The sequence below is a fragment of the Branchiostoma lanceolatum genome, chromosome 8 (genome assembly GCF_035083965.1).
Source record: "Branchiostoma lanceolatum isolate klBraLanc5 chromosome 8, klBraLanc5.hap2, whole genome shotgun sequence".
Taxonomy (NCBI): domain Eukaryota; kingdom Metazoa; phylum Chordata; class Leptocardii; order Amphioxiformes; family Branchiostomatidae; genus Branchiostoma; species Branchiostoma lanceolatum.
Window position 1 is genome coordinate 12027762 of NC_089729.1, and position 27365 is coordinate 12055126.

The following is a 27365-nucleotide window of genomic DNA, read 5'->3' on the forward strand; positions in this document are numbered from 1 at the left end:
GAAACATGCAGTGATTTAGTGTTGTCTTTCTCTCATACATCATACACTATCTTATGAAGGCAACCTCAATGCAAAAAAGAAAGACGAGCTTACGGGTAACAATATTTCATCGTACCTGGTTCATAATTCATTGGTTTGATTTTTCAAAGAGAGGTTGCTATATCTGCGTGAAGCTTTCTATTCTAATGTAGCCCAGATGAATGTAGCTCCCCAGGCGGCCTACAGATAAAGAGAGATTGCGGAGTAGCTTGTACTCACCATAATTGAATCGCATGCAGCGTTGCCCGTCAATTCGTTGCTTATGTAAGTAAGGCCATGCTGATTAAGTTTCTCGTTTCTCATATTCGCCCTCTTTATTTGTTGAATTGGACAAGATCATAAACATGTAGTGACATTCAGGACACACATCAACTTCAAAATTCTTGTATCTGTTGTCAACTAGAAACCCTTGTCTTCCATGTTGTGACAGGTTTTATTGAAATATGTTTAACCGTAAGCTCTTATGTTAAAATTTGACTCATGGTTTTCTATATATATACATGCATTAAAACTCCAAGGTACACTGATAGCATGCGGGCCAATTACAGCAAGTTTGTTTTTATCACCTTCGTCGAGAAGGTTTTGTTTTCGTCAGCGTTCGTGTGTGTGTCTGTCTGTGTAAGACGATAACTCGAGAATGTTTGGATGGATTGTCTTCTTATTACTTGGTATGTGGATAGGTCTTCTTCAGACCTGAAAATGATTAGATTTTGGGCCCCCTAGTGGCTTGCTATGATACTGCATCAATTACATAATTTATGTAGAAACGCTACCATCCTTGCGAACAACTTGTGTTATTTGGGTCAAGATGGTCAAGTGACATAATTCATGCAAATGAGGTCCTTATTTGTATAATAAATAGGAAGCATGTTCGATATGCCACTCCAAAAGGTTAACATCAGTCGGCGAAGGTATGGGGTCGTGGAACTCTAGTATTCGTCTTAATTTCGTCTAATCTGCCCTCTCCATTAATTCATTCTAAGATCCTAGAACCAAGGAGTAGAATTGATGTGGCCAAAGTGACAGCTTTAGAAGCTGCAGCTTCGGGAGTGATTTAAATGAGGTGGCGTGGGTACGTTATGAATCCCTGCCAGGAACGCATTAGGGACAGCTCAGAACATCTGTTTTCCGCAGATAAAGGTGTGATGAAATCCTTTTGCTGCGACAGGTAGCCTTGGGCATCTTGTAAGGAAGCCGCCGAGTGACTGTGGATACTAATATGTAGAATCTAATGAAGTAGCTATAGCCCCTGCGTACTGCTAATGATGTTTTCTTTGTGGCGGGGTAAAAGAAGGGGCACGTGTTGAAACAAAACAAGGAAGCTGGATGATGTTCCAGATCATAACATTTGGGTGATTATGGTTTCTATGTTTCTATGTTTACTGGGAAAAATTATACAGATTTTGTTTTTGATTAACCATTCCTTTCAGACACATAACTTTTCTGCACGATGTTTGAAAGTTCACAAACATCATCAAGCTTTCATAGGTGAAGGCCTTCGTTGATGTTCACGATGACAGTGCCAGACTTCCAAATCATCCGATTCCAAGAAACTGATATACATAACATTGAGCTGCGAACAGACGAGAGATGCCTAACAAGCAGATAGCACCCGATGATTCTATTTTGCGCCTTGCTAGCACGGAGCAAACCTTATTTTCCAGTCCAGGCTGTCCATTAGAGAAGTCCGGGGTGTGCCTAATGTAGCGTGGTTTGGGCTCTGATCACGTTGAATTAATTCCTGTCAAGTTAGTTTCTTGCCCTGCTGCTGATTTTCGAGAATAGATTCGTGTGCTCATTATTTGTGTAATATTCTCCGGTATTCTAAGGTACATATAAACTAGTTATGAATTTTGACATATGTATACTTTGAGCTTTTCCCTTTGTATTATGCGTGTCCTTCCCTCTCTTATGCTAGGGGTCGCATTTCCAAGCCAGGGCCCAACCGGGCTGTTGGAGGAAACAAAGGATAGAGAAATGAATACCAAGAATATACATAAATCACGGAAAGGAATTTTTGTCGTTTTGCGCGTTTTTTTGTCTTGAATATTGCATTTTTCGTTTCCACAAGCTACCCGGCCGGGCCCCGCCCGTGACCATGTGACCATAGCACAAGACGAGTAACAACAAAATACCATTTGTGAACGGCGTTTGGCTGTATTTCGGAGGTAATCTTATTCAATTTTCGAAGCTATAACATTTCACGAAACGGTAACAGAGTTGGGAATAACTTCTCTAGTGATCGGATTCGATTGTACCCCGCGTGACGTCACCGTCAGCCAATAAGACCCTTCTCTGGCGGCGACCACTTGAGACTCCTGCAGGTAATCTTCCCCGGTCCAGCTGGTAGCCGGGATAACTTTGTTGCAACGGATATGGTGGGGATGGTTTCAAAAGGAAGCGAATCTTTGCTGATGGAAGCAAAATAGCTAAAGCGAGCATTAATGATTTTCACCATAATTGTTTTTGGTATGCATTATCAGTCTCAATACAGCGCACAGGGCCCTGTATGTAAGCTGCGGGATACATGCATATATATAAATAAATAAATAAATAGATAAATGAATAAGAATAGAGAGAGAAAGACAGACAAACAGACAGAGAAAGAAAAAGAGAGAGAGGTGGGCGTGAGAGAGAGGTAGAGGGGAGGAAAGGATTTGGGGCTATGTCGTTTCACGTTTGACAAATTGATTGTACGTCAGAGACAACCCCATCATTTCAGTGGTACAGATGTGTCTGGTTTCTGCTTAAGCAGCTAAAGACATTTTCATGACCCATTTTCGCAACAGAAGGGCAACAAAACCTAAATTTTTCCAGTATGCATTACATTTCTTTTGAGATTTATGAAGAATACATAATGTATACGTAGAAGAACTCTGGCAAAGACATATGCATCATCTGTTGATTATACCATCGGTATAACAGGCCACGTCTAACACTTAATTTAAGCCCCCCTCTCACTGGACCCGCTACGCGTTGGCGACCTCGCGGCATGCGTCCTAGATTGAATTTGAGTTAGCCTTGACTTTACAATGGGAATACCATGCAAAAAGACTAAACAGACAACAAATCACACAAAGCGTAAAAAGATTCGTTTTTTACAGATGAAATTCGTTTAGCGCGGAGTTAAATCGCTCAGTCGCAGCGAGGTCGCCAACGTGTCGCGGGTCCAGTGTTCAACACTTTTCACGGCAGGTACTTTGTCTGGTTTATTTTGTTAAAAAGAAATCGTGATTGTGCCATCGGTGGCCTACTGAACAGTGATTCTGTTCATTTCTTCCTGGAAGAATTCCGTGTCGTGAATTTCAAAGAGTGAATGACCTTTCTCGGTGCCCGTTTTCCGTAATCCTGGTTCGTGGCAGTTGCTAAACAGGTTGGAATACATCGATTAGTTATTCATGGCACACGCTTAGGAAGCAACCGTGGGGAATCATGGTAGCAGCTTATATAGTGACGAATGTTACGCCAGCCCTCTTCTGAAAGGGAAGAGACCTATTTACGTGTACTTTCTTTCGCTAGGAATCGCCCTTATCATTCCGTACCTACTCATTTCTTTCTTTATAGCAGCACAAACCGTTACCACTGTTAGCAGACAACTTTGATCATGAACGAAAGGGTGCCACAACCTCTGCCGTTAAATGGCGTTCCCTTCCCTTTAACATTGATTAAGTGTGCATCTTAATTGCATGCAATTGATATGAATAGGGCCTAGGGTACTAAATCATCCCTAGTGAATTGAGCTACGCGGCCATTTTGTGACTGATGAAGATGGTGATCATGATAAGTATAATCACCAGAAACCGTTACGGTTATAAACAGTGGATTGCTTCTAATGATCTGTCCTGCATCAGACTAAAGTAAAGGTGTAGGCGTGCTACTGAGAGCTGGGACGTCAATAGATGTGTTTTAAATCTACATCTTTCTTCGCTCTAACCAACTTAACTTGCCCAAAGGCACGAGACTTTACTTTCTCCCGCTTCAATCGTATATCAACCAACCAGTGACGGCATCAACCCACGAGTGACGGCAACTACCCAATCATCGATTATAAAGTACCCTATCAGCAGGCTTCGGGGGCAAATTAGACGTGCTGTTAGCATGTGTACTGCTTTTATGGGACCATACGAGATAGCACACAGGAGAAATATGCCGAAATAACGAAGATATCAAAGCAATCTTTGGGGTCTTTAAGTGTAGAAGAGAAGGGCGATCAAATCAGATCACATTCCCTACGAGCTACAAAGATCAAGGCATTATATTGGCGAAGCGTTGATGGATATCGCTTCAAATCTGGATGGTTGACTGGAACACATTATATGTGCTGTAGCTCGTGCCCTTATGACAGGTGCCCAATCAACAGAGGCGTACTTTGTTCCTTTAATCCACTCGACTGTCGCCGATGGGGGACACTTTGGCAGAATCAGGCTGTAGTTCACAGACAAGTTATTACATAAAGCGGCTGCACGGCATTAGGGGACTGGCGTGACTTTTATTCATATGTTCTTGTGACACTTTTATGACACATAGCGTGATCAGTGTAATAAAACTTTATATCTACGGGGTATATTTCGCAACAGGAGAGGTTTACTGATTTTCAGTTTTTACTTATTGCTGGTTTAGAATTGCCTGTCAACAAACTTGTCATCTTCCACAACATTTGACTTCAGACACGGTACATGCACCCGAATGCCCACCGGAATAGTGTTTTACATCTTAAGAAATAAGATTAGCCATATTGCCAAAGAAATGTTTCATCTTCCAAAAGATTTGACTTGATACATGTACACAGTACATGCACACGAGACGCCCACCAGAATAGCGTTTTACAGTGAAAAGTTAAGATTAGCTATTCTCCAACTTGTTAAAGATTATTGTGTAGCAGACAGAACTACTCATGTATCAAGTCCCCACAACCAACATACTTAACAGGTAGCATCATTGGGAACTCGGAATGAAATGTACGTATATATACATAGCATCTTTTGGACGTGTACATGTGGTACGTGGTATCAAATGCTTACGTGGAAAGATGAAAGATTCAATTCTCAAACCAGACAGTAGATAGAATATGAATAGCGCAACCATGTGCGCACGATTAAAGAGTCAATCCAATCAGTTGAACATGCCCGGATGCCGGTGTCCCTAGACTTGTCCTTACCCGTTAATGGAAGGGGAGTCGCCGGGATTTGGGCGAAATGTCAGGGCGTTTTGTAGTTAATGGCATCCCCAAGGTTATTTGTCTGAGCTTCATGTAAAACTGTCCTTCCAATCAGATTGGTAGAGCGCAAGGAATACTGGCCATTTACCTGACGTTAATGCCGCGTTGCGGGTGATGCCGCTTTTTCTCCTTCAGCCCCCCTTTCCACTAGACCGCGATCGCTCAGCGACCGTACGGATTTCTGTGACACTTAATTTCATAATTTGAATTTCATGAAAGACATGATGACAATATAAAAGTAATACTATGATTTAGAATACAAGGAAAAACAAGACGTGAAAAAATAAGTTTATCTCTGGAAATTCTTTGAGCGATCTGTCAATTCGTTGGTCGCTCAGCGGTCACAGCGCAGTCGCAGCGGTCTTCAGTGAAAAGAGGCTGTAAGCCAACGTTTTGTCACCTTGATGCATAACGGTCTATGTACGTATGGCCCATTTTTACTCCGTGCCTGCAATGAGTAATATTCCTGTTGAATATTCATAACCTGCTGCCAGTTAATTGGTAGAAATAATACAAGCTAGTTAAAAAGTAACTCAGCCATTCTGACGGCAATCGGAAACCAGGCCATAGCGTACCGGCCAGCAGGAGTGCCGCACCAAATAAATTGATCTTTTCAATCAGATCTTTTTTTAGGTCGAGCTAAATAAAACATTGTACTTTGTTGCGATACGCTGGCACAGCGCAAAACACACATGAATATTTCATGCCCCCTTTTTGCTGATAAGGCACAATCTTTGTCATTGTTGGGCCGTATCTTTCTGTCTCCATACATACATATAGATGTCTGCAAAACGGTCCAAACCTCGGCTACGAGGCCCGGTAGTGATACGAGGAGGATTTGCATGAATATTGGGTGTATAGAGTAAGCAGTCCATGATCACGTGACGATAGTGTGGAGTGGGTGGCGCGGCGCACACAAGGTGTTGCGCAGGTGTGAGCCCAGTACAGGTAGGTAGGTCCTGAAACCAGTTTAGTGGGACGCCGGTTTCTCGGTAAAAACCTCTCATCGTATCGCGCCCACCGCAGTACGTCTCACGGGTCTGACCACTGCAGGACTGACCGGCCGCTGCCCAAAAATATGGTGGTAACGTCTCTGGTTACAGACAACAAGCCGTCAAGCTTTCGGATTTCCACAAGGCCGGCAGGGAACAGTTTCTTCATTTCTTAAACCGGTAAGCGCGTCTTAACGGATGTGTTTGCATTACGCCTTCTGGTGAATTGATACCTGAAATCCGCTCGGAAGAAACGTTTTAGTATTTTCGTCATATATGTACTTCACCGGAGTATATCAGCGAGGGTTTCTAAGCAGTACAGTAATATAAGAGTATCTGTGCGTCCATATGTGAAGCTTAAATTCACGATCACCCCCTTTATTTTGCATCTTTGTTGAGCCTTGGAGGATATGAGGCACCATGTGGCGCTCGGCAGTTGCGGTTCATTGACACGGACCGCGGAAATCTACATTAATTGTTGTTTTCATTGAAGAGTGAAAACATTGAAGAGTGGCTGTGAAAGGGACGTGGTATAAACGTATGTATACTTGATAAAGAAAAGTCTTAACCGTCAATGTACATACTACATAATCGTTATCAAAGCTAAAACGTCAGCAGGTGAGATTACCTGGTTGTGCTAAAAGAAACTCCAAATATCCTATGTTCTACCAACCTGATGAAATTATTTTCGAAAGCCAAATCCATTTCTATCCAGTTCGTACCACATGTTGTTGCGAGGATATTTCCGGATGAAGATGTCATTTTTCGAGCGGGATTTCAATCGATAATTTCTGTGGTTACGGTCGGGTTGCGCTGGCCTCTATTCCTCCAGCTCTCCATCTGCTCAGTGTAGGGCAGGTTTGACCGGTTTATTTCAGTTATAAAATCACAATAAAATCACATTGCAGCTGCGAAAGCACTGAATTAAGGCATGGTTTGCAGTTACAAAACGTCATTATGTACAATCAATCGAGTTCAGTTATTCAGTAACTAGACAAGAAAGGGCATTGTGTTCTTAAACCTCGAGGTTCTGCTTCTGCATTGAGAGTAGACGCGATTGTTATAACAACAATTTCGATAAAATGAATAAAGAAGACATCGTGTCAGTAGATTTAAAGCTCCAGGGAAAAGCAGTATTTTCCTGAAGATAAAGACTTCTGAGCTCAGCTCTGATCCGTGAATTGATAAGATGCACCCTTTCATCATCGTAGACTACACGCTTGTCGGACGTCATTTGAACAAGCGTGTCGGTACGTCCTTTTTTACATTTCCAAGACTCTGTGAGCGCTTCAGGAAATATGACGTTAATGTGTTTATGCCACCACATCTTCTAAGACAATTGAAGACTAGCGTAACGATTTATATCAGGATCAGAGACCGTAAGACGCATCAAGGCGTTTTTGCTCGATACAACTGTAATCAAGTAGATCCCTTGCAGGTAACAACCGCAGCATTAAAAAAGCAATTCAAGCCAGCCTGTGTTCAAAATACCATCAAGGACAAATAAAGACAGATATGCATGTCCTTTCTGAAGCATTTATCGTTAAAACTCCAAGATTGATTGACCTACTAACCCGCTTACCCATAATATAACGGCATTGTGTGATTAGTCTAGAGCAAACGACGACATTACGCGTTATAAGTATGCCTTTCCATATATCAACTCAGAGCAATTTGTCAACTCCACCTAAAGTTGGCGGCCACGATGAATGGAAATTTGTGTGCTTCTATGTGCTTGATTTTATCTTATCGGTGATGGAAGTTAAAGAAAACACCGATTTGAAGTAAATTCTTTATTATTATTTTTTTACTTCGGTTTTAGACAGACAAGGACGACGTGGCACTGCACTCAAGTTTTTATAACTTATATCAACAGTGCCACGTACAGATAACAACATACCCATCTTTATTTTTATACACCTGGGCGAAGTGAGGAAAGTCGTGTAAAGTGCCTTTCCCAAGGGCACAAGATCGGTGGCGTTAGGGAGATTCGAACTCGGGATCTCTTGGTTCCGAGTCGAACACCCTGCCGTTACGCCACACGACCCCATATTCTTTATTTTATCATGTAATCCCAATTTTCAATGGACCAAATTGCCCCAAAAGTTATTTCAGGCAGACTCAGATAAAGTTTGACACTGTACACAAAAAAAGCGATGGCAACCATCGACTTATCTCCGATTGGCCTCTACCTTATTAGCTTTCAAAGGGTATTGTTTTTCTGGAGTTTACTTGTATTGATTTTTTGCCCAATCCTCTGACCCCCATGGTGCAATGACCCTTGTAAATTGCCCCAAAAAAGTCTTCATATCGATTTGCATGAGCAGGGGATTAGAGTATCATAAAGAGCAGGCGATCTAAAGTCAGGTACATTTTACGTGTCTTAAGACACATATGTCCCTTTATGAATACATGTAATCATACCACTGCTCAGTCATCCGTTACATAATGTAAAGTTCTGAGTTTACTTCCGGTGATGTCCATAAATTACCGTAGAAAGCTGCCCTCTTTGCAAAGAGGGGTAAGCCGTTGGCCTTGGTTGTGATGTTAGAAAACCATAGGAGTATAATCAATTATCCTCAGATGTAAGAGCCAGGTAAGTCTCACATGCGTGTTTAACGTGCGTTTTTACATTATTTAGTACGTCTTTCAAGTACTGTACTTTTTTAAACTCTTCTTCCTACACACTGAGACTGAGCCAGATCCATGCATCTGCTTGGATATGTGTCCAAACTGCTTTTAAAGATTACAATGATGCGTCGTTGCCCTTGGTCACCGCCGCAGTTGAACCTCGTGTTCAGTCACGTACGCACGAAGGTCACAAGAACCACCGACACCCCGTGTTAGTCTGATTACTTTCCAACCAAATCGTTGTCCAATGTCTGCAGAGCAGTAGGAGAAGACATGATGGATTCTGTTCGGACAAGAATGCTAACTGCATGTACATAAACTCTCTGCCTCCTGGGTAGGGTCAGTAAATTTGTGTCGGGAAAGTGATCAGTGACACAGCCTTCCGTGTCAGTAAGTTTTGATGGTTGCGAGAACCCTTCGTTGAGAATTAAACGTAGAATTTAGACAATATGTGTCGTGTTCTCCAAACAAAATATATACCAAACCACACGGCACAGTTTTTCTTCCAAAAATGGCTCTATATAAATAATACTACCTTTTGCCATAGTTTTACCATACAGTCTAATAGAATCAGAAAATAGGGACAAGGAGAATTCGCGACAGCTTGATAGATTCGTTGCAAAATCATGTACATTGTGATGAAATATACCATTAAACAGATGTATGAAATAGGATTGTATTTCCATAGTCATTTCTGTCATCATCATTGTAATCATTGCTCGTTCCGTGGTTTTACCTGCGTCATGATCAAGTTTACGTCTGAATAATCAAGAGACGAAAATACTTCGGTTGAAGGAAACCATTCCTACATGAAGCACACTGATTGGCGTGGGTGAGGTAGTTCTAAAGGTTTCTGCCGATGGCCATTAGGGATTCGGCTCCATCCAACAACTTTCAAACACGTATAACTAGTACTCTGACTTCAAGCAGAGGCAGAAACATCAAAGTTGTTACAAGACATGAATGTTTGATCTCTGTTTTTGTGATGTTTGTGCCATATTGTTGGTGATATTGTCCAGACTTTTCTTTTCATCATAAATAAAATCAATGAATTTAGCCCTTGATATCTATAGACTAATAGCAGCTGTTGCTTCAAACATACATATAACTGTCTTGCTCACTCACTCACTTGCATTGAATGCCGTAAGAAATGAACTGGATTGAATTGTAATGTAATTTATGTTGCAAATTAACTTCCATATAGTTTATAGTTGGCCTAAATTGTGTTCTAGTAACTTCTTATTGAGATTCATATTCCCAAACCGTGACATGTTTATACATAAAAGCAATATTTCATCAAGCAATCAAATGTACACATAGCTGATCTGTTTCAAAAGCAATAATGTTCTTAAATTACTACACAGTTATGATACTGGTTTATTACCCATTCGTCCTACTGTCACCATTATGTATTTGGAATATCCAACGTCAAATACAGGCCAGTTCTATGAATGGTAATAGCTAATAACATAATAATAATGCTCTATAAATAAAAAATGTCCATGTGGCATAATTTTGTATTCCACAAGCGTGTCTACATTTGAATGGATTTTATGACTGGGGCTTCTGCATTCTATTCTTTAACAGACCGCTGAAGGTAGGGCACGACAAACGGCTTGGACAGCCCCTATTAATTAGGAATGATTTCATCTGATGAATGGAGCTTTCAGAATCAGAACTCCGGAACAGAATTAAAAGCTGGCGTCCGGCGGGCGGCAGCGGCGTATCTACGGGAGTCGTCAGGTTGATTGGGTTCGCGCCGTCTCAGGGAAGACCCGCTGACTACTAATGTAGATATACTTTGAATATAGGATGATACCTGCATAAAAGTAGTTGGTAACATCATATAATACCAAGTGTCCGAGAAAGACATGTACATGCATTGAAGCCATTGTTGAGATTAGGTGTGCACTGTCCCATAAAGACCACTGACTACTTATGTTGGAGGGGGATAAACTTTCAATATAATATAGGATGATACCTACATTAAAGTAGTTGGTAACATTATACAGTACCAAGTGTCCTAGAAAGACATGTACATGTATTGAAGCCTTTAATGAGGTTTGGTTTGTACCGGTACATGTCAGGGAACACCACGCTGACTACTTATGTTGGAAGGGATAAACTTTGAATATAGGATGATACCTACATTAAAGTAGTTGATAGCATAGTACCGAGTGTCCTTGAAAGACATGTACATGCATTGAAGCCATTAATGAGACTGAGTTCGCGTCGTCTCAGAGAAAACCTCGCTGACTACTAATGTTGGAATGGTTTAACTTTGAAAATAGGGTGATACCTGCATTTTTAAAAATTGGCAATATCATATCGTAACAAGTAGAAAGAGAGGTGTATGCGCTGAAGTTATTAATGAGATTTGGTTCGTACCGTCTCAGGCAGGACCACGCTGACTTCTAATGTAGATACACTTTGGTAGTTAATACCTGCATAAAAGTAGTTGGTAACATCATATGATACCAAGTGTCCGAGAAAGACGCATGTACGTGTATTGAAGCCATTAATGAGGTTGGGTCCACACCAACCCAGGAAAGACCACGGTGACTACTACTTGTCGAAGGGATGAACGTTGAATATAGGATGATACTTGCATAAAAGTAGTCGGTAACATTATATAGTACCAAGTGTCCTTGAAAGACATGTACGTGCATTAAAGCCATTAATGAGGTTGGGTTCGCACCAGCTCAGGGAACACCACGGTGGCTACTAATTTTCGAAGGGATAAACGTTGAACATAGGATGATACCTACATAAAAGTAATTGGTAACGATATATATTACACCAAGTGTTAGAGAAAGAGATGTACATGCATTGAAGCCATTGTTGAGATTGGGTCTGCACCGTTCCATAAAGACCACTGACTACTTATGTGGATTTGGATAAACTTTGAATATAGCATGATACCTACATTAAGTAGTTGGTAACATTATATAGTACCAAGTGTCCGAGAAAGACATGTACATGCATTGAAGCCATTAATGCGACTGGGTCTGTGCCGTCTCGAGGACGACGACACTAACTAATCCTTAATGTTGGAAAGGATAAACTTTGAAAATAGGATGATACCTACATTAACGTGTCCTAGCAATACATGCACATGCATTGAAGCCATTAATGAGATTGGGTTCGCGCCGTCTCAGGGAAAACCTCACTGACTACTAATGTTGGAAGGGATAAAATTTGAATATAGGATGATACCTACATGTAAATAGTTCGTAACATTATATGATACCAAGTGTCCTAGAAAAAATGTACATGCAATGAAGCCATTGTTGAGATTGGGTCTGCACCGTCTCAGGTAAGACCTCACTGACTACTAATGTTGGAATGGATAAACTTTGACTATAGGATGATACCTACATAAAAGTAGCTGGTAACATTGTACGGTTATAAGTACCAAGAACGTTTACATGTCCTAGAAAGAGAGGTGAATTTTGTGTAAAAACCATTAGTGCTTGGCGATATACATGTATTGAAAGAGAGGTATATTAATGAAGGTCATTAGTGCTAATTACATAATTTACAAGTCGATTAAAGTGCCGGCATAGTCTTCTGTAGTTGGTATGCTCTGAAGATGAAATCGGAGGAAAATACATAAGATCGTTAGAAATGGCTTATAAATAAAAAAAGTGAATAACGAAGTCCATTAGTGCAAAATATGTCATTCACGGATTAGTAAAAGCGCTGATGTAGTGTTATAGATACATAGCTAGTATACTCTGTAAGTATGGGATGAAAATACATAATATCTTTGGAATGTATATGTATTTCTTAGCCCACTGAAGGCCATTAGTGCACACTGCAAAACATATCATTTACAGCTTAGTAAAAGTGTTTGTGTAGTGTTTTATATACCTAGCTGGTATACTCTTTAATTATGGGATGAAAAATACGTAATATCGCGAGGAGGACACCATAGTTTAGTATCGGGTGTATATGTATGTCTAAGCCCACTGTATAATGAAGATCTTAAGTGTGAAACATAATATACAGCTTGGTAAAAGCGTTGGTGTAGCGTTTTAGATACATAGCTGGTATGCTCTTTAAGTATGGGATGAAAGATACATAACATCTCGAGGAGGACGCTATAGCTTAGTATCGGGTGTATATGTATGTCTAAGCCCCCTGTATAATGAAGATCTTAAGTGTGAAACATAATATACAGTTTTGTTAAAGCGTTGGTGTAGTGTTTTAGATACATAGCTGGTATGCTCTTTAAGTATGGGATGAAAATACGTAATATCTCGAGAAGGACGCTATAGCTTAGTATCGGGTGTATATGTATTTCTTAGCCCGTTGTATCATGAAGGCCATTAGTGCCAAGTTACACCATTTACTGGTCGATAAATTGCCTGCCTACATACTAGAACAAACTGAGCCACCTGGTGCTGCTGTTAGCACGATGCTTAAATGACCTAAAACCCACATAGCTAACAGTGACAAATGGAGTATAGAATCCAAACTAATTGTTAAGAGCCAATGTTTTCATAGTAACCATTCATACCTGCAGCACGGGACTAGCATCTCTTGATTAGTGGACCTCTTGATACCAATGTTATCTTAAACTTAATGAATTTGGCCTTTTAGGGAGAAGAATAATCTTATTCGTACACCACGGGGCCATGGATTGAATTACTATGTAACTATGGCACAAAGAAGTTGCCCATTTAGCCACATGGAACAATCTATCACGCGTCATTACCAGTCAGATGCAATGATAACGGTGGTTTGACATCAAGCGTCTAATGGTTGATTAAATGAGCATCTGTAAAAAGATCAATCACATTATGTATTACTTATCATTATAGTCACTTTAAATACATTCATGTATCTGGGATGTAATACATCTTTTACCAACTGTTGTGCTGTAGCTATGCTATTCTACAAGTGGTATTGAATAAGGGTGAATGTACTTTATTGTTATAATACGTTTAGGTCAGTCTGGTGGAAAGGCGATGCAATTTGTGATAACTATATTCCTCCAGTGTTCTTCAAAGATTGGAATATAGATTAAAGAAATTTCAGTATTGTAAAGACCGTTTCTAAGTCCCTAAAGGGTTTCAAACTCACGATAAGAGTAGATCATACCCGAGTCGCGGCTACATCGATGATAACTCTTTAAATTATTAAAATTCAATGACACGCACCCGTGCATCTGAATACTAGTATACAGCCATTCATTGACAAGAGGGCATATATGTCTTGATTATGATTTAGCCTACTCAGGCAGAATATCAGCTACTTGTTATTCATTACGATCAGTCTCCCCACAATTTCTGTTGTATAATAAATGTCAAGTCGTAGTTTTCAAATGTTGGCAACTCTGTCCATTTGTAAAGCCCCTGTCACACGTGTGCGTATAAACAAGCCCGCATGAGTTGCGTATTAACATATTTTTGGTTTAGGTTAAGTTTGCAGAGGAAGAAGTAATTTCCTTGGTTTGATAACCAGACTGCACAACGATGGGTCAAAGTAGAAAACAACGTCCTCCCCGAAAAATTTACTTAAACCAAAAAAAATGTTACTGCGGAACTCACGCGCACTTAAATATACGCACAAGTGTGACAGGGCCCTTACACCCTCATTCACCCACCAGGGAGGCGACCTCGCTGCGATTGCGCTGCGACCTAAAATGTGACAGAGCGCTCAGCAATTTTCATGGATGAAAAACTAGCCTTTGTACGCTTTGTATGGTTTGTTATCTTTTCAGTCATACTTTATCACTTTTCATGATATTCCAATTATGAAGTAAAAGGGTTGCACAAATTCAATTTTGGATCGCCGTCCCAGTGGAATTAGGGTATAAAACACGTGTTTGCTGTGGTCTTGAACTTAGTCATGATTTAAGTCAGGAGAAAAGCATCCTAATATAGTTGTACCAGCTGGACAATCTAGCTACAGATACTGACACAGAATAATTACGATCCTCTTCCACCTAACAGTCACGATGTCGACGTCAGCTCTGACTCAGTACAACATTGAATCCGATCGTTACTTGTTCAAAGCGGATGTAACTGGTAGTAACTGATAAATACTGGTTCATCCAGTAGAGCCCCGTTGCCATGACATGATCGAATTTCGCGTAGATGAAGTATTTATACATTCGTTTTAGACGACCGCCGCAGGAAGAAAATCGTTACAAACCAATGTTCAAGTATGGAAACATGGGAAATGATGGCGCCTTTTCTGTATGTGGAAGGTCTTCACTATGAGTAGTATGAATCGATTGATTTTGAGAGAATGCTCCCCTGCAGATTATCGAACTAGGGCCGTTAGAATTGGTTGGAAGCAATCGATGACCTGGAACGTGCCTTTGTAGATACTGTTGCTATTTTACCATCGCTTCTCGAGGCATAGATACAACGTCAACAAAGGCAAATTGCCCTACTGCCAATGCTCCTCATAGTACTTTTATTCCAAAATGAGACATATGCAGGGCAGATCCCTCGAGCTCCAGCCGACCCTTCCCCTTGCCCTGACCCTGACCCTCCCCTGTAATAGAGCCTAATCCTCTCTGGTTTCTCCCCTTAAACCCATCATGATCCATGACCTGCAAATAATACGTGACCTGTCAATAACGATACTGAGACCTTAAGCATTATACGTTATGGCAAGCTTAGATACATCGAACTGATTTATCAGGTACACTCAAACCTGTGTAAGCGGCCACCTGGACATAGCAGCCACCTGGCCATAGTGGTCATTTTTTGTCGGTCCCAGTGAGCTTTACAATTCACTATAAATAATTACTGATTCTCATCGATGAGTTTAAAGCCTTTTGTTTATTCTATCTATTGGATTGGTGTTTAGGACACACAGTCAGGGCTGTTCAACTAGCCTGTTGTTATTCCAAAGGGCTAGCCATGCTGACAAAGACATATAATCAATAACAGTATGGAAGTACATTTAGACTATTACATATGTATGTACAGTAGTATCTACAGCGAGAAGTAAGGGTCAGTGCCACTTGTTGTATCACATAGTAGGTTACTTTAGATATACAAAATGGACGATCAAATGCGACGATGATCTTCTTGATAACTCACCACTATATGTCCATAGCACTCAAGCCCCCCTCTCACTGGACCCGCGGCACGCTGGCGGCTTCGCTGCGGCCGTCGAATTGACAAAGCACTCAACGAATTTCATCGACAAAAAATCGAATCTTTTTAAGCTTTGTGTGTTTTGATGTCTTTTTGGTCATATTGTATAGGTGAGATACTATCCCGAAGAATTGATGAATGGTTTATTATTATTGCACAACTTTATACATACAACAAACAACAGCATCGCAGGTTTCCGTAGTTACCTGAACTGCGCTGGTGTTACAGTGTTTAAAATCAACAAATTCAGGTCATTCCCTTTAAAATACTTTTACATATAGATCACGAACGCAATGAAATATTGATATACAAGCACTGTCAAGAATCACCATAAATGTTTGTTACATTACATTAAACACAAAATGTCCGTGGGCGTTGCACTATCACAGGGAACTGGCAGGGTCACAATTGTTCAGAAGCATGGGCATGTAGGGCATCGGGCTTTTCTTAAAGCGCTCTGTTCTCTTCTTCAAGAATGGTTATCTTCATGTGCAAATTATTGGATCATCAGCCGGGAGATACAAATCTAGCTTGTCAGCTAGCTTCAGCCAAAGGACGTAAACACCCATTCCGCTTGGTCGGCGACCGAGTGATTTGACAGAACGCTCAACGAATTTCATAGATACGCTTTGTGTGTTCTGTTGTCTTTTCATGATAAGTCATACTTTTCATAATATTACAATTTTGAAGTCAAGGATTACACAAATACAATATAGGCCGCAGTGAGGTCGCAGCGCGATCGCCATCGAGTGGAATGGGGGCCTTAAAAACATCGGCTCGTCAACTTCAATCGAGCTTATCGTTCGCCCATCGAGAGGGGACGATGAGGCCTGATGCGATCTGACAGCTCTCACATGCTCCGCCGTAGATCTACTCTCGCTCATTGAGATGCACTTACTGACAGGATCGATACCAACAGCGCTGTAAAAACACTTCATCGGATCGACAGGCCAAGATAACGATGCCTTTGTTGTTTAAGAAACACTCGCCACGTAAAGATCATTGTGTGTGAGGTGTCGGGTAAAATTGCCAGGATTTAGCAGTATATTGCTTTTTCCAATCATTTAGCCCTCTATTCGGAAAGGTAGATGGACATAACGATGCTTTTGTTGTTTAAGAAACACTCGCCACGTAAAGATTATTGTGTGTGAGGTTTTCGGGTAAATTTGCCAGGATTTAGCAGTATATTGCTTTTTCCAATCATTTGGTCGTATTTTCGGCGGATAGACAGGTGAAGATGACAGTCTCTTTACTGTTCAAGAAACAGTCGCCATGTAAAGATTATCGTATAGGAAGCCTAGGGTATTTTGCAAAGATTTAGTAGTCTATTGCTTTGTCCACTCATTTAGTCATCTATAAGGATAGACAGATAGAGATACGATTGTTAAAGAAACAGTCACGACAAAAAGATCAGCGTGTGGTAGGTATCAAGTACATTTGCGAGGATTAAGTTTATTCCGTTTTCAACCGAGTCATTCAGTCTCGGTATTCGGATACACAGGTCGAGGTAATGATATTTGGTGTTGAAGAAAACAATCGCCACGTATGGGAGATTAAAATATCCGGCAAATTGGCAACGATATAGTCCGTTGCATTTTTCCGCGGTGTCATTACACTGGAAAGCAAAGTACATGTCTCTCCACCTTCCCTTATCCAAACATAACTTGTGTTGCAGTTTTACTCGACGTGCTTAATAGATTCACGAGGCACCTTTAATAGATATACAAGCTAATATGATACCGCTTCTAATATACCATTAAAGCTTTAGCGGTTTTAAGTATTCATTTTCATTCAAAGGTACCTTTATAACGTTAGTAGTATTTCAGATTTATCTCTCGAGTCTTGGGGATCAGACTGCTCTTTAATTGAAACTGTGTCCCTCTTTCGTGTGTTTTATCGAAATATTAGACCTTTTATGAAATGTACTAGTAACCTTGCTATCTCTACGCCAACGGAAGCGTGTAGACTTCTTTAGACGTTTTAGTCATTTTACAGGCACGAAGCTGGATATTCTTTGTTTAACATTTGCATCACGCCTTCTTACGCGGGACGTTGGATTCTTATCTTATTCTTGTAGCGAGGCTGGCTGACATTATCTCATGCCCACATGCGATCAACTGCATCACAGATTTTACCATACAAGGCGTCTGAAACGCGTGCAGTTGAGCCTTCTAGCCCTCCCAGCGTGGTGTCGCGGCAAATCACGCTAATGCCCGATGATCTTAATGGAGCGTATCGGTAAAGCTGTGAATGGTGCGGATTTACGGCAGCACAGCGCCGTTAGCATTGACGCTGGCGTAGCGGATCCTCGTGAGATGGAGGGGGGGGGGTTCCATCCGGCCCCTGGAGCTTTCTATCAGCCAGATGGAACATGTGCCTGAGGCCAGTAATACTGTAAATGCAGAAATATTCGCGGTGGTTTTATGTTCGCGATTTTGTCCACTTCCGCTCACCTTTTCTATCTTTAAGTTACTTATCACACGTTTCTCCTCGACTGTATGTCATCCCATTATAGCTATTTCTAAATAAGGACGGACGTTTGGTTGCAATCTTTCACAAGACATAAAACTTGATACTTGGAGAATGTCAATCCAATTGTGACACAGAGAGACTCAACTGTGTGTAACAGCAATCGAAGGCAATTGAAATCACGCTATATAGTCTATGAACCCATGACTGGTCGACCACAAGACACCTCCGTAATTGCATCTCACCAGCAATCCGTACCACACGCCGGTGACAATGTAGTCCTCCCTGCCTGCGTCAATCTGTAACTAGCAGCTCATTCCTTCAAACTGTCGAATTACAGCCGACCCAAACGCCCCTGAAGGGAGCCCATTGTTCCCGTTGCGATGACTAAATGCCTACAAGACCACTGCCTGGTGCAAACCTGTTGGAACGGCGATGCCATTTTTCATCGGCCGGTGTGACAGCTCTGGGCGGGCTTGCTTCTGACCTGCGCCGCTGGGGACCCGCCCTACCTCCGGTACGCGGATGACCCCATCCATCCACTCTGCTGCCTGCGCCATCCATAATTCATTGAGACAAGTGGGGCAGGGTGATGGGTCTTGAAGAAAGTTTTCTAAAAAAAAAAAAACACTCTTCGCAAAGAGTGTTTTTTTTTTTTTAGAAATGTATGCAAATCAAAAAAAGTTTTGATCTCAGAAGCAATGTGAGGTCACACGACTGACAGTCATATGCTACGAAGGACTACCAAAAGTATGCAAATTCAAAAAACATTCATATCAAATTTTCCACACACATATCTCTTTTATTTTCGTAAAAATATGGTTGTAAGTAGAGTAAACAAAGTACAACAGGCTCTTGTAGCAAGACCAAATGTACAGTGATTCTGCTACTAATGCAATTCATGTGGGTAAACAGCCTTAAAGAATTTACGACGTAGGCCAATGTTTTTAATTGCCGTAGCTAAGTCCAAATTAGGCTACACCAAGTAATTTTTATGGACGACGTCCGCGCGCGCATTGATTTTGGTCTGTTCCCAGAAAAAAACCCCAAGAAATTCCGCTTCCTGTAATAATGACCAAATAATTACGACAGTGCTACAAATCAATGGGATGTGGAAAGAAACAGGACCGGACACCAACTGCTGTTCAACTTCAACTGATTTCTTCAAAGTACTAGTATTGCTGCTTTCATGATGAATAAAATAATTTTTAGTTGTTACACGGTGTTCTCTCATTCAATTTGTGTCCTATATTTCAAATCTAGGCGTCTTGTTTTTATTGGCCCTTCTTGTTTCTTTTTCGCGCTCTCGCATTAGATTTAGGGTCTCCAAAGGACGTCATCCATAGAAATTACTTGGTGCAGCCTTATAAAAAAACACAAAGGTCTAGTGCAGCAAGAACTAATACCACCATTTCACAAGGACGGCGCTCTCGCCGCGCGCTCTCTGCGACCTCACATTTAACAGGGCGCTCAAGGAATTCCATAGATTTAAAAAAAAAAAGAATTTTTACGCTTTTTCTGTTTTGTTGTCTTTGCAGCCATGCTTTTTCATTTTACATGACATTCCAGTTATGAAATCAAGGATTAGAAAAATTCGATTTAGATCGCAGCGAGGGCGCAGCGCGATCGCCGTCTAGTGGCATGGGGGCCTAATGTATAATGATTCTATCTATGTGAGTAAACAACCTTTACCAAAAGTGCGACACAGGTCCATATCTCTAATTGCAGTGACAGAATGATTTTAAATCGACGTAAACAAAGCATACAAGGATGTTGAAGCAAGAACGAATAAACGATGATAATGCAATTCATGTGGATCTAAATTTGCGACATAGGCTTATATTTCCAATTGCCATAGCACTATCAGAATGATTAAAAGTTCAAATCATATAAACAAAGCATAAAAGGCAGAAAGGAGTATTGATCCTATCATAAATGCAATTCATGTGGGTAAATATCATTCGTACTTGACATGGTTTAAAGTGTGTGTCTTTCTTACTTAAGAACCCACTTTGCAAAGTTCTCTCCCAGTTTTAGCTGTACCCCATGCGGCGTGTACTGGAGACCGGGACATGACTGATCAGCGCAGTGTACGTGTCCCGGCGCCAATCTGCCGTAAAGAATCGGACGTCTCATCGGTTGATTGAGACAGAGTATCTTCCAACTGGGTCTGTTCTCTCTGCGTCATGATTAGTGGACGACAGCGGGCTGATTTATCGATGGGAGATATTCTTCTAGACAGGGCTTCCTGCAAGACTATAGCTGAGGCCGCGCTGACTTCATTACAAGGATGACATCCGAGCGTGCATCATTTTTCGTCCGTCAGCCCCCCAAAAAACATGCGATCAAACTGAAAGTCGAATAAAAAAGAATTGATATGCCGTATATTGGAAAACATATCTATCTCTTTATTCTATTTCATTTTTTATCGTGTTTACGCAGGGTTGCCCAGCTCAGTGTTACTGTCACAGCTTCGTGGGGGGCCTGCGCCACAAGTGTCGGAAAACGGATACTAATGTCATACAATGTCTCTTTTTGCTATTGTTAAACGTACTGATTTTTGTCATAAACTTAATCCTTGCACAAAATCATTAAGTTTTCAAAGAAATTGTGGAAGAACAAATATAAGAAATTTTTGTTTTGTTCTGTAGTTCAGTCATTTGTAAAACCTTCCTGAGCACTTGAATTTCATAATGATGATAACTTTTTTTACCCACTTCAGTATTTTTCGCAGGCAATGGTGCAGTGCCCGGAGGATGCACTCTATATAATCAAATCAGTATGGTCTGAGAGAAAAAAAGCTGGGCAGATGCCCTTAAGGGGAAAAAGACATCGATATCGTCCATGCCGGAGATGTACGATATAGTATCTGAAATATCTTGAAGATTGCATTTGCTTCTACTGGAAGATTTCTCTGGGGGATCCGGATGTAGGGACATGGCCCCTCATCTTCCAGCCAACATGATAACTCGGCTGCAGAAGATTAAATGGGACGATGAAGGTTGGCACCACATTCAGCCATTCCCCAGCCGCAATCACGAGTAATGGCCATGTGTATTCATTTCGCAAAATGATTGGAAGTAACTGAACTCGAAATGAAAGACTACTTTGATAGCAGAAATGTTCAGAGGGGGCACAAAAAGACGTTTGATTTAGTTGGAGTATATGATGAGCTGTGAATGCAACTTCAATGTCTTTGTTTCTGAATTCGAACTAGGATAAGAGAAAAAAAGCAAGTCATCACTTCATCAAGTGCCGAATAATCCGTATAAGACGTTTTCTTGAAACAAACCAGCCACAATATGTGATAGTCAACCCGGGTCTTCCATGTGACCCAACAATATTATTAAACCACGGTACCACAGTGCCGAAAAAAAATCATAAAAGAGTGAAATATTTCCGATATCTACCGCCTCTCAAATTAAATGTTACAACGTCATCTCCCTAGATTCGCACAGTTAAACAACCTCTGCAGAACGACCACCGGTACCTGGTAGTTGTGGCCTTTTAGATCATTTTCTCTAAGATCATTTTCAAATTGACCCGAACATTAATAAGAATCCTGTTTATAGTGATCATCTGTCTACTGTTACTATTTTCTTCAAGTCAGAACACAATAATTACCAAAAGGTTCACGGTATACATTTGACATGCCTACTTGGCACAGACATTGTGTATTGGCAAAAGCTAACTTTGATGAGGCAGCGCAGCAAGAACTATACAACTTCGACCAGTTCCTCTGCCATATAGCTATATATAGACAGACCTTTGCTGCGCGTCTTGCCCCTGCGGGAACCCCTGTTGTATCTTCCAGCGTCACGACGTTCCAAGGAAACACAGCTTTTAAAGCTGTAGTTAGCTTATGTAAGCTTTAATAGTGATACAACCTGTCTGAAAATGGCACGTTGTGTGTCATTATAGAGCTTGAATCTAGATGCTAAACGATACCTATAACGTAGTTAAATGTTCAACGAAATGTCATATGAAGGCCAGCCTGGCAATACCATTCAATGCTTATGATAAAAAATCGTGTAATACGGAGATAATTGAATTGAAATGTGTAATTTGCATCTATAAAACACAATGATTGCGGTCTGAACGGAAATTTATCTGGTCATGGATTCTGTAGGTATCTGTATCTATATAGACGGTATAACCGTCCCTAGGCGTAGCACACCAGATTCACAGGCACGCGGCGCGATAGCAGCTGATTATATCATCACATTGAATGACCTGTCACACCTAACCTTTGCACATCTGACTCAAGCGTTATCTAAAGCTATCTAGTGAGCATGCTGCTACAGTATACATACTTGATGGCAGCAATTTGAAGGTAAAAACTTTTTGTCTTTTGTGTGTGCAGGTGAACCCTGGCTTCAGGAGACAGCGACATGCACGGCACCTGGGCCGGAACGGGTAACGGTGGAGGCGGCGGTGGTGGCGGCGGGGGGCTGCGAGGCTTCGCCAAGCTGACCAACCGGCCTCCCCCCAACCAGCAGCAGACGGGCTGCCGGGATCCGTGCGCCGAGATCCCGCTGTGCCGCGCCATCGTGACGCTCATCCTGGGCGGCCTGCTGCTCATCGCCGGCATCGTCATCACCGCGCTGCACTACTCGGGACAGCTGCAGGACGAGGACACGGGCACGGTCGGCCCGGTGCTGCTGTGCCTCGGCTTCGTCTTCTGCCTGCTCGGCATCGTCTGGATCCCCATCCTCAGGCGGAAGGAGGCCCGGCGGCAAGGCACGGACTTTTACGAGGCGCAGGCGGAGCGGGTCCGGCTGGAGGCCGCCCGGCAGAAGGAACTGGCAGAGACCGAGCGACTACACGGACGGCACCCCATTGTTTAGACCGTATCGAACATATAGAACCCCCTGTTCTATTTCGAACACCTCCGTCAAATACAGCGCTAGTAGGACAGAAATGGCACGTGTAAAGCAGGGTACGTTTACTAACGTTAAATCTGTGACAGGTTTTCTACGATACTGGCTTCATGTATGCTCAGGACAAAAACGAAAAAAGAAAACAGCTCAGGCACTGAAGGGGACGGTTTCAGAGCAAGGAAAGTTCAACAGAAGTCAGTCCCCATTTTCGTCAGCCAAGCGGGAGCGGGCATTTTTGTCCGTCAAGTGCTGTTTTTGACGGAGGTGTTCGAAATAGAACAGGGGTGTGGCTTCGGGATCGGTCTATTACTACAGGGACTATGCACTGGGTCTGATCTAAGGCCTTGTAGCGATAAACAATGGGTAACAGCATTGATTGAGCTGTACCGGGGTGATATTCAGGGCACGATAACAAAACATTACGGCACCGTAGTTGGTGATTCATTTAAAAGATCTGGTGGGACATTTATAATATACGGTAAAACACACAAGAAATATCACAGGTTCCCGACACAGTTCGATATAGGCAAACATCCATGGCACTTTCATTGTGCACAATCACATGACTTGTCGGGTAAATTAATACTTCATCGACACCATTGAACACCTATCAGATGCCTTGGTGACGATCTCAGAATCCAGACATTCGTCGGGACGGCAAAAAGTGAGTTTTCAGTTGATGCAGGATAGATGTAAATTCTCATGGAGCCGAGGAAGCAGAATGGCTGAGTTAATAGGAGAGGCCAGAAAGAAGTGGGCTCAGCTGGCTTGCACATAATTCACAGCAATCTGATGATACCACCGGATTGTTCATGCAATGATGCGGATTTGTGAATGTTCAATTCTGCTGCCTACACTTCTTTATTTTTGTCTCTCTACTGACAGACTTGGGTTAAAAAAACATTGCTCTAGATCTCCAAAAAACGCTGATTGTGTTTCTACAATGTTGGTAATATAACTGAAATGGTTGCATTGTTTTACTCATCTCCAAAAAGTTTATTTTTAAGTCTGATGGTGGAAATACTTTAGTATTCATACCTCTGGCTCCAAAAATTATAAACCAACGTCTAAAGCCGTTGGCCTTAATACATACTGATATAGGCTAAACAACATGACAGCATATCAAAGCCAAGCTGACAGGGCAATATGAATAGACCCCACTCCGACCCGTAAAAAACATTTAAGAACGTTGACAAGCTAGAGCCTACACATTAGGACGCCAGTAGGCTTTTTTCCAGGTCTGTTTACGTTTGACAATGATGTAAAAAGGATTTGACCTCAGTCTTATATTTTTTTCATTAAGTGACGTATTGACTCCAAACGTCTTGGTCTTCAAAGGAGTTTCTTGATCTTTGACATTTCAACAAGATTGGTGTAGGTGACAACTTTGAAACCAATTGAAATTAATCTGCATGCCAATGTAGTAACCTTCAAAGTTCACTCCGGCAAACTACACCAGAGTTTATTCTACTCATTGAAGGATTTATTAAAAACTGAATGAACTGACTGTAACTCTGTAACAGAAATAACTTTGTGAGCTCTCAAAGTGGCTTCCTGACCTAATATCACTGTACAAATACACGAAGCCACTTTGGGAACAACGCCTATATTTACGCCTTTTTTCTGCAAGAGAAATCCCAAAATCAAAATCATTGCAATGAAATTATTTCCTGACCTAAAACTCTAGATATAATAAAACATATTACTCAGCATCAGGAATATCGTTCCTTCCTGTTCAAATTAACAAACACATTGTGATATAACCAAGAAATTTACCTTTGCAAGGTTTTTTGGTAGCTTGTTTCCAACAAACTTTAAAGAGAGAGTGGTTATTTTGTGAAGACTTTGTTATCGTATATGACATGTAACAAACATGAAATACTCTTGTAACGTTGTACGTATTTTATAGTACTTGTGATGTTGAATATGGAACCTAATGGCAAATGCGAACTTGCCTAAGAAGAAAATAAACTACCTAGCGTTAGTGAATTGGTGCCTCCTTGCGGAGAAGACAGTTAGTGCATCGAGTGTTGAATAGACCGGAAGGAGCTTGTCACTGTGACAAGGGAAGAGGGCCACCTAAGTCGACAAAGTTAGAAAAATAAACACGTGTTTATCAGACGTGTAGATGTTAATATGTGCATGATTTTGTTATAAAGGCGATGAATTGTAACGAAAAAGCGATTTATATTATTGTATATACATGACTTGCTTGCGATATAACTTACATCTGTTGTGAACCGAACGGTCTTTGAAATTTGAAAACGCTGTAAGTTGATCTGGAAATAAAGTGATTTCAGTCCAACATATATACGGGAATTTTGCAAATTGCTGGGTAACCTTCAATATATATATAGGTGTGGTGAAAATGATAGTGAGTGAGTGAATGAATGAATGATAGAGAGGTAAAGAGGGGGAGAGATCCCTAAGATCACTTAAGCCCCTATCTTACTGGACCCGAGGCACGCTGGCGTGCTATCATTGACTTTAAAATGGGAATATCATGCAAAAAGTACGTAGCAAAAAGGTATGACAAAAAGACAACAAAACACACAAAGCGTAAACAATCGTTTATTATTTATTGATGAAATTTTTTCAGCGCTCTGACACGCAGTAAAGTCGCTCGGTCGCAGCGAGGTTGCCAATGTGTAGCGGGTCCAGTAAGATAGGGGCTTGACAGGGACGTTTTGACTAACAATTACATCGACCAAGTTGTCAGGGATGTTGGGGTAGCCATATGGAGAAAGAAACCGCGAGGCGAACTAAGGAAAGAGAAATTATGCCACGGTCACAATTGGAAAAACGGACCTTGCCGGGTTATTTTTGCACTTTCGGACGTGACCCCTACTTGGCCCCGTGGGTCACCCTGCGGCTACCGGGCTATTATTGGGCCCGGCCGGGCCCCTGGAGTTAAAATCAATTCGGGACCCGGTAACGGATAGACGCCGTAAGCTAATCGTGAGAACACCGATAAGTATCCTTCAGGTGCCCGGCAGTCCACCGGGACAAATTTGTGGCCTCGTGGCCCGGCAGGGGCTACACCCCCTACGGGCATCGGTGCAAATGTGACTGTAGCATAAGGAGGTGTAACTTCTCTCCGCGAAGCACCGAGAGTCACGGCAGACCGGACCAGGTGGAGGGACGTACGTCTTGATGTCTGAAGCGTCACCTGGCACGGCCGAAGGCTGAGACTAAGAATCTCCATTGATGGAGGGATTTTACATCTTACATCTACACTCTGCTCCATCAATTCGAGCCAAGGCCAAATTCGTGCTATTCTGTGCACTAATTTCGCCAATCGCTAGGTGTCCTCATTCAACCTGGCTACCCCATTTCGGAGAACGTAGCAACTTCATAATCCCGAGCGTTACCACTGAACACAGCGGTTTCTAGTATCAATCTTTTAACTTATATTCGGTTGTCGATAATGTAAGATTCTGGCAAATAGCTCTGACTACACCTATCTAGTCTGTTGGTTTATGCAAGGCGCTAGGCATAAACATTGTCCTCATGTTTTTCCCAGTTTACTACTGTTGAGATTGACTTTCAAAAACAAGAACCCACAAATTAATATGATGTGGCCGCAATACACGAATTTTTAACCGAATAACCTGCTTCATTCAGGAACACTGACGCATTTCTTGCTATGTCTTGTACAACTTGTTGTATTTATATAACGGCGGGTCACCCAACTTCGGACGTAAATCTATAAGTTCGACATCGCATTGTCCAAATCCTAACTTAGTGACGCAATGATCGTTAACTTTGCTCGAATCAACGTTGCATTCATAAAACATCTCTATGCATAGGCTTATGTACTTCATAATTTTAAACAGCTGAATAAAAGCAAACATGACTAGCTCACTTCTGCATATTAATAAGACAATTAAAAATCCGTCCGAAGTTACGGGTATGCCGAAGTTACGGGACCCACCGTTACTCGTACACAACGAAGAACCGAGCGCAATGGAATCTTATTATTCTTTACAATAGAATCCGAGTGCAACAGATCTGA

At 41.6% G+C, this 27365-nt stretch overlaps 1 protein-coding gene across 3 annotated transcripts in view; it reads left to right on the top strand.

Annotated features, from left to right (window-relative positions):
* Positions 1-25659, top strand: part of LOC136440313 (uncharacterized) — a 28508-nt gene extending 2849 nt beyond the window's left edge. For 2 of the 3 annotated variants that reach the window (XM_066436274.1, XM_066436273.1), the window contains exon 2: positions 22834-25659. In XM_066436274.1, the coding sequence (XP_066292371.1) occupies positions 22862-23317 (456 nt within the window). In that variant the 5' untranslated portion in view covers positions 22834-22861 and the 3' untranslated portion in view covers positions 23318-25659. Of the gene's footprint in view, positions 1-6012; positions 6430-22833 lie in introns of those variants that run through there. The other variant, XM_066436275.1, reaches the window with a different exon arrangement.
* Positions 25660-27365: the final 1706 nt, after the last annotated feature.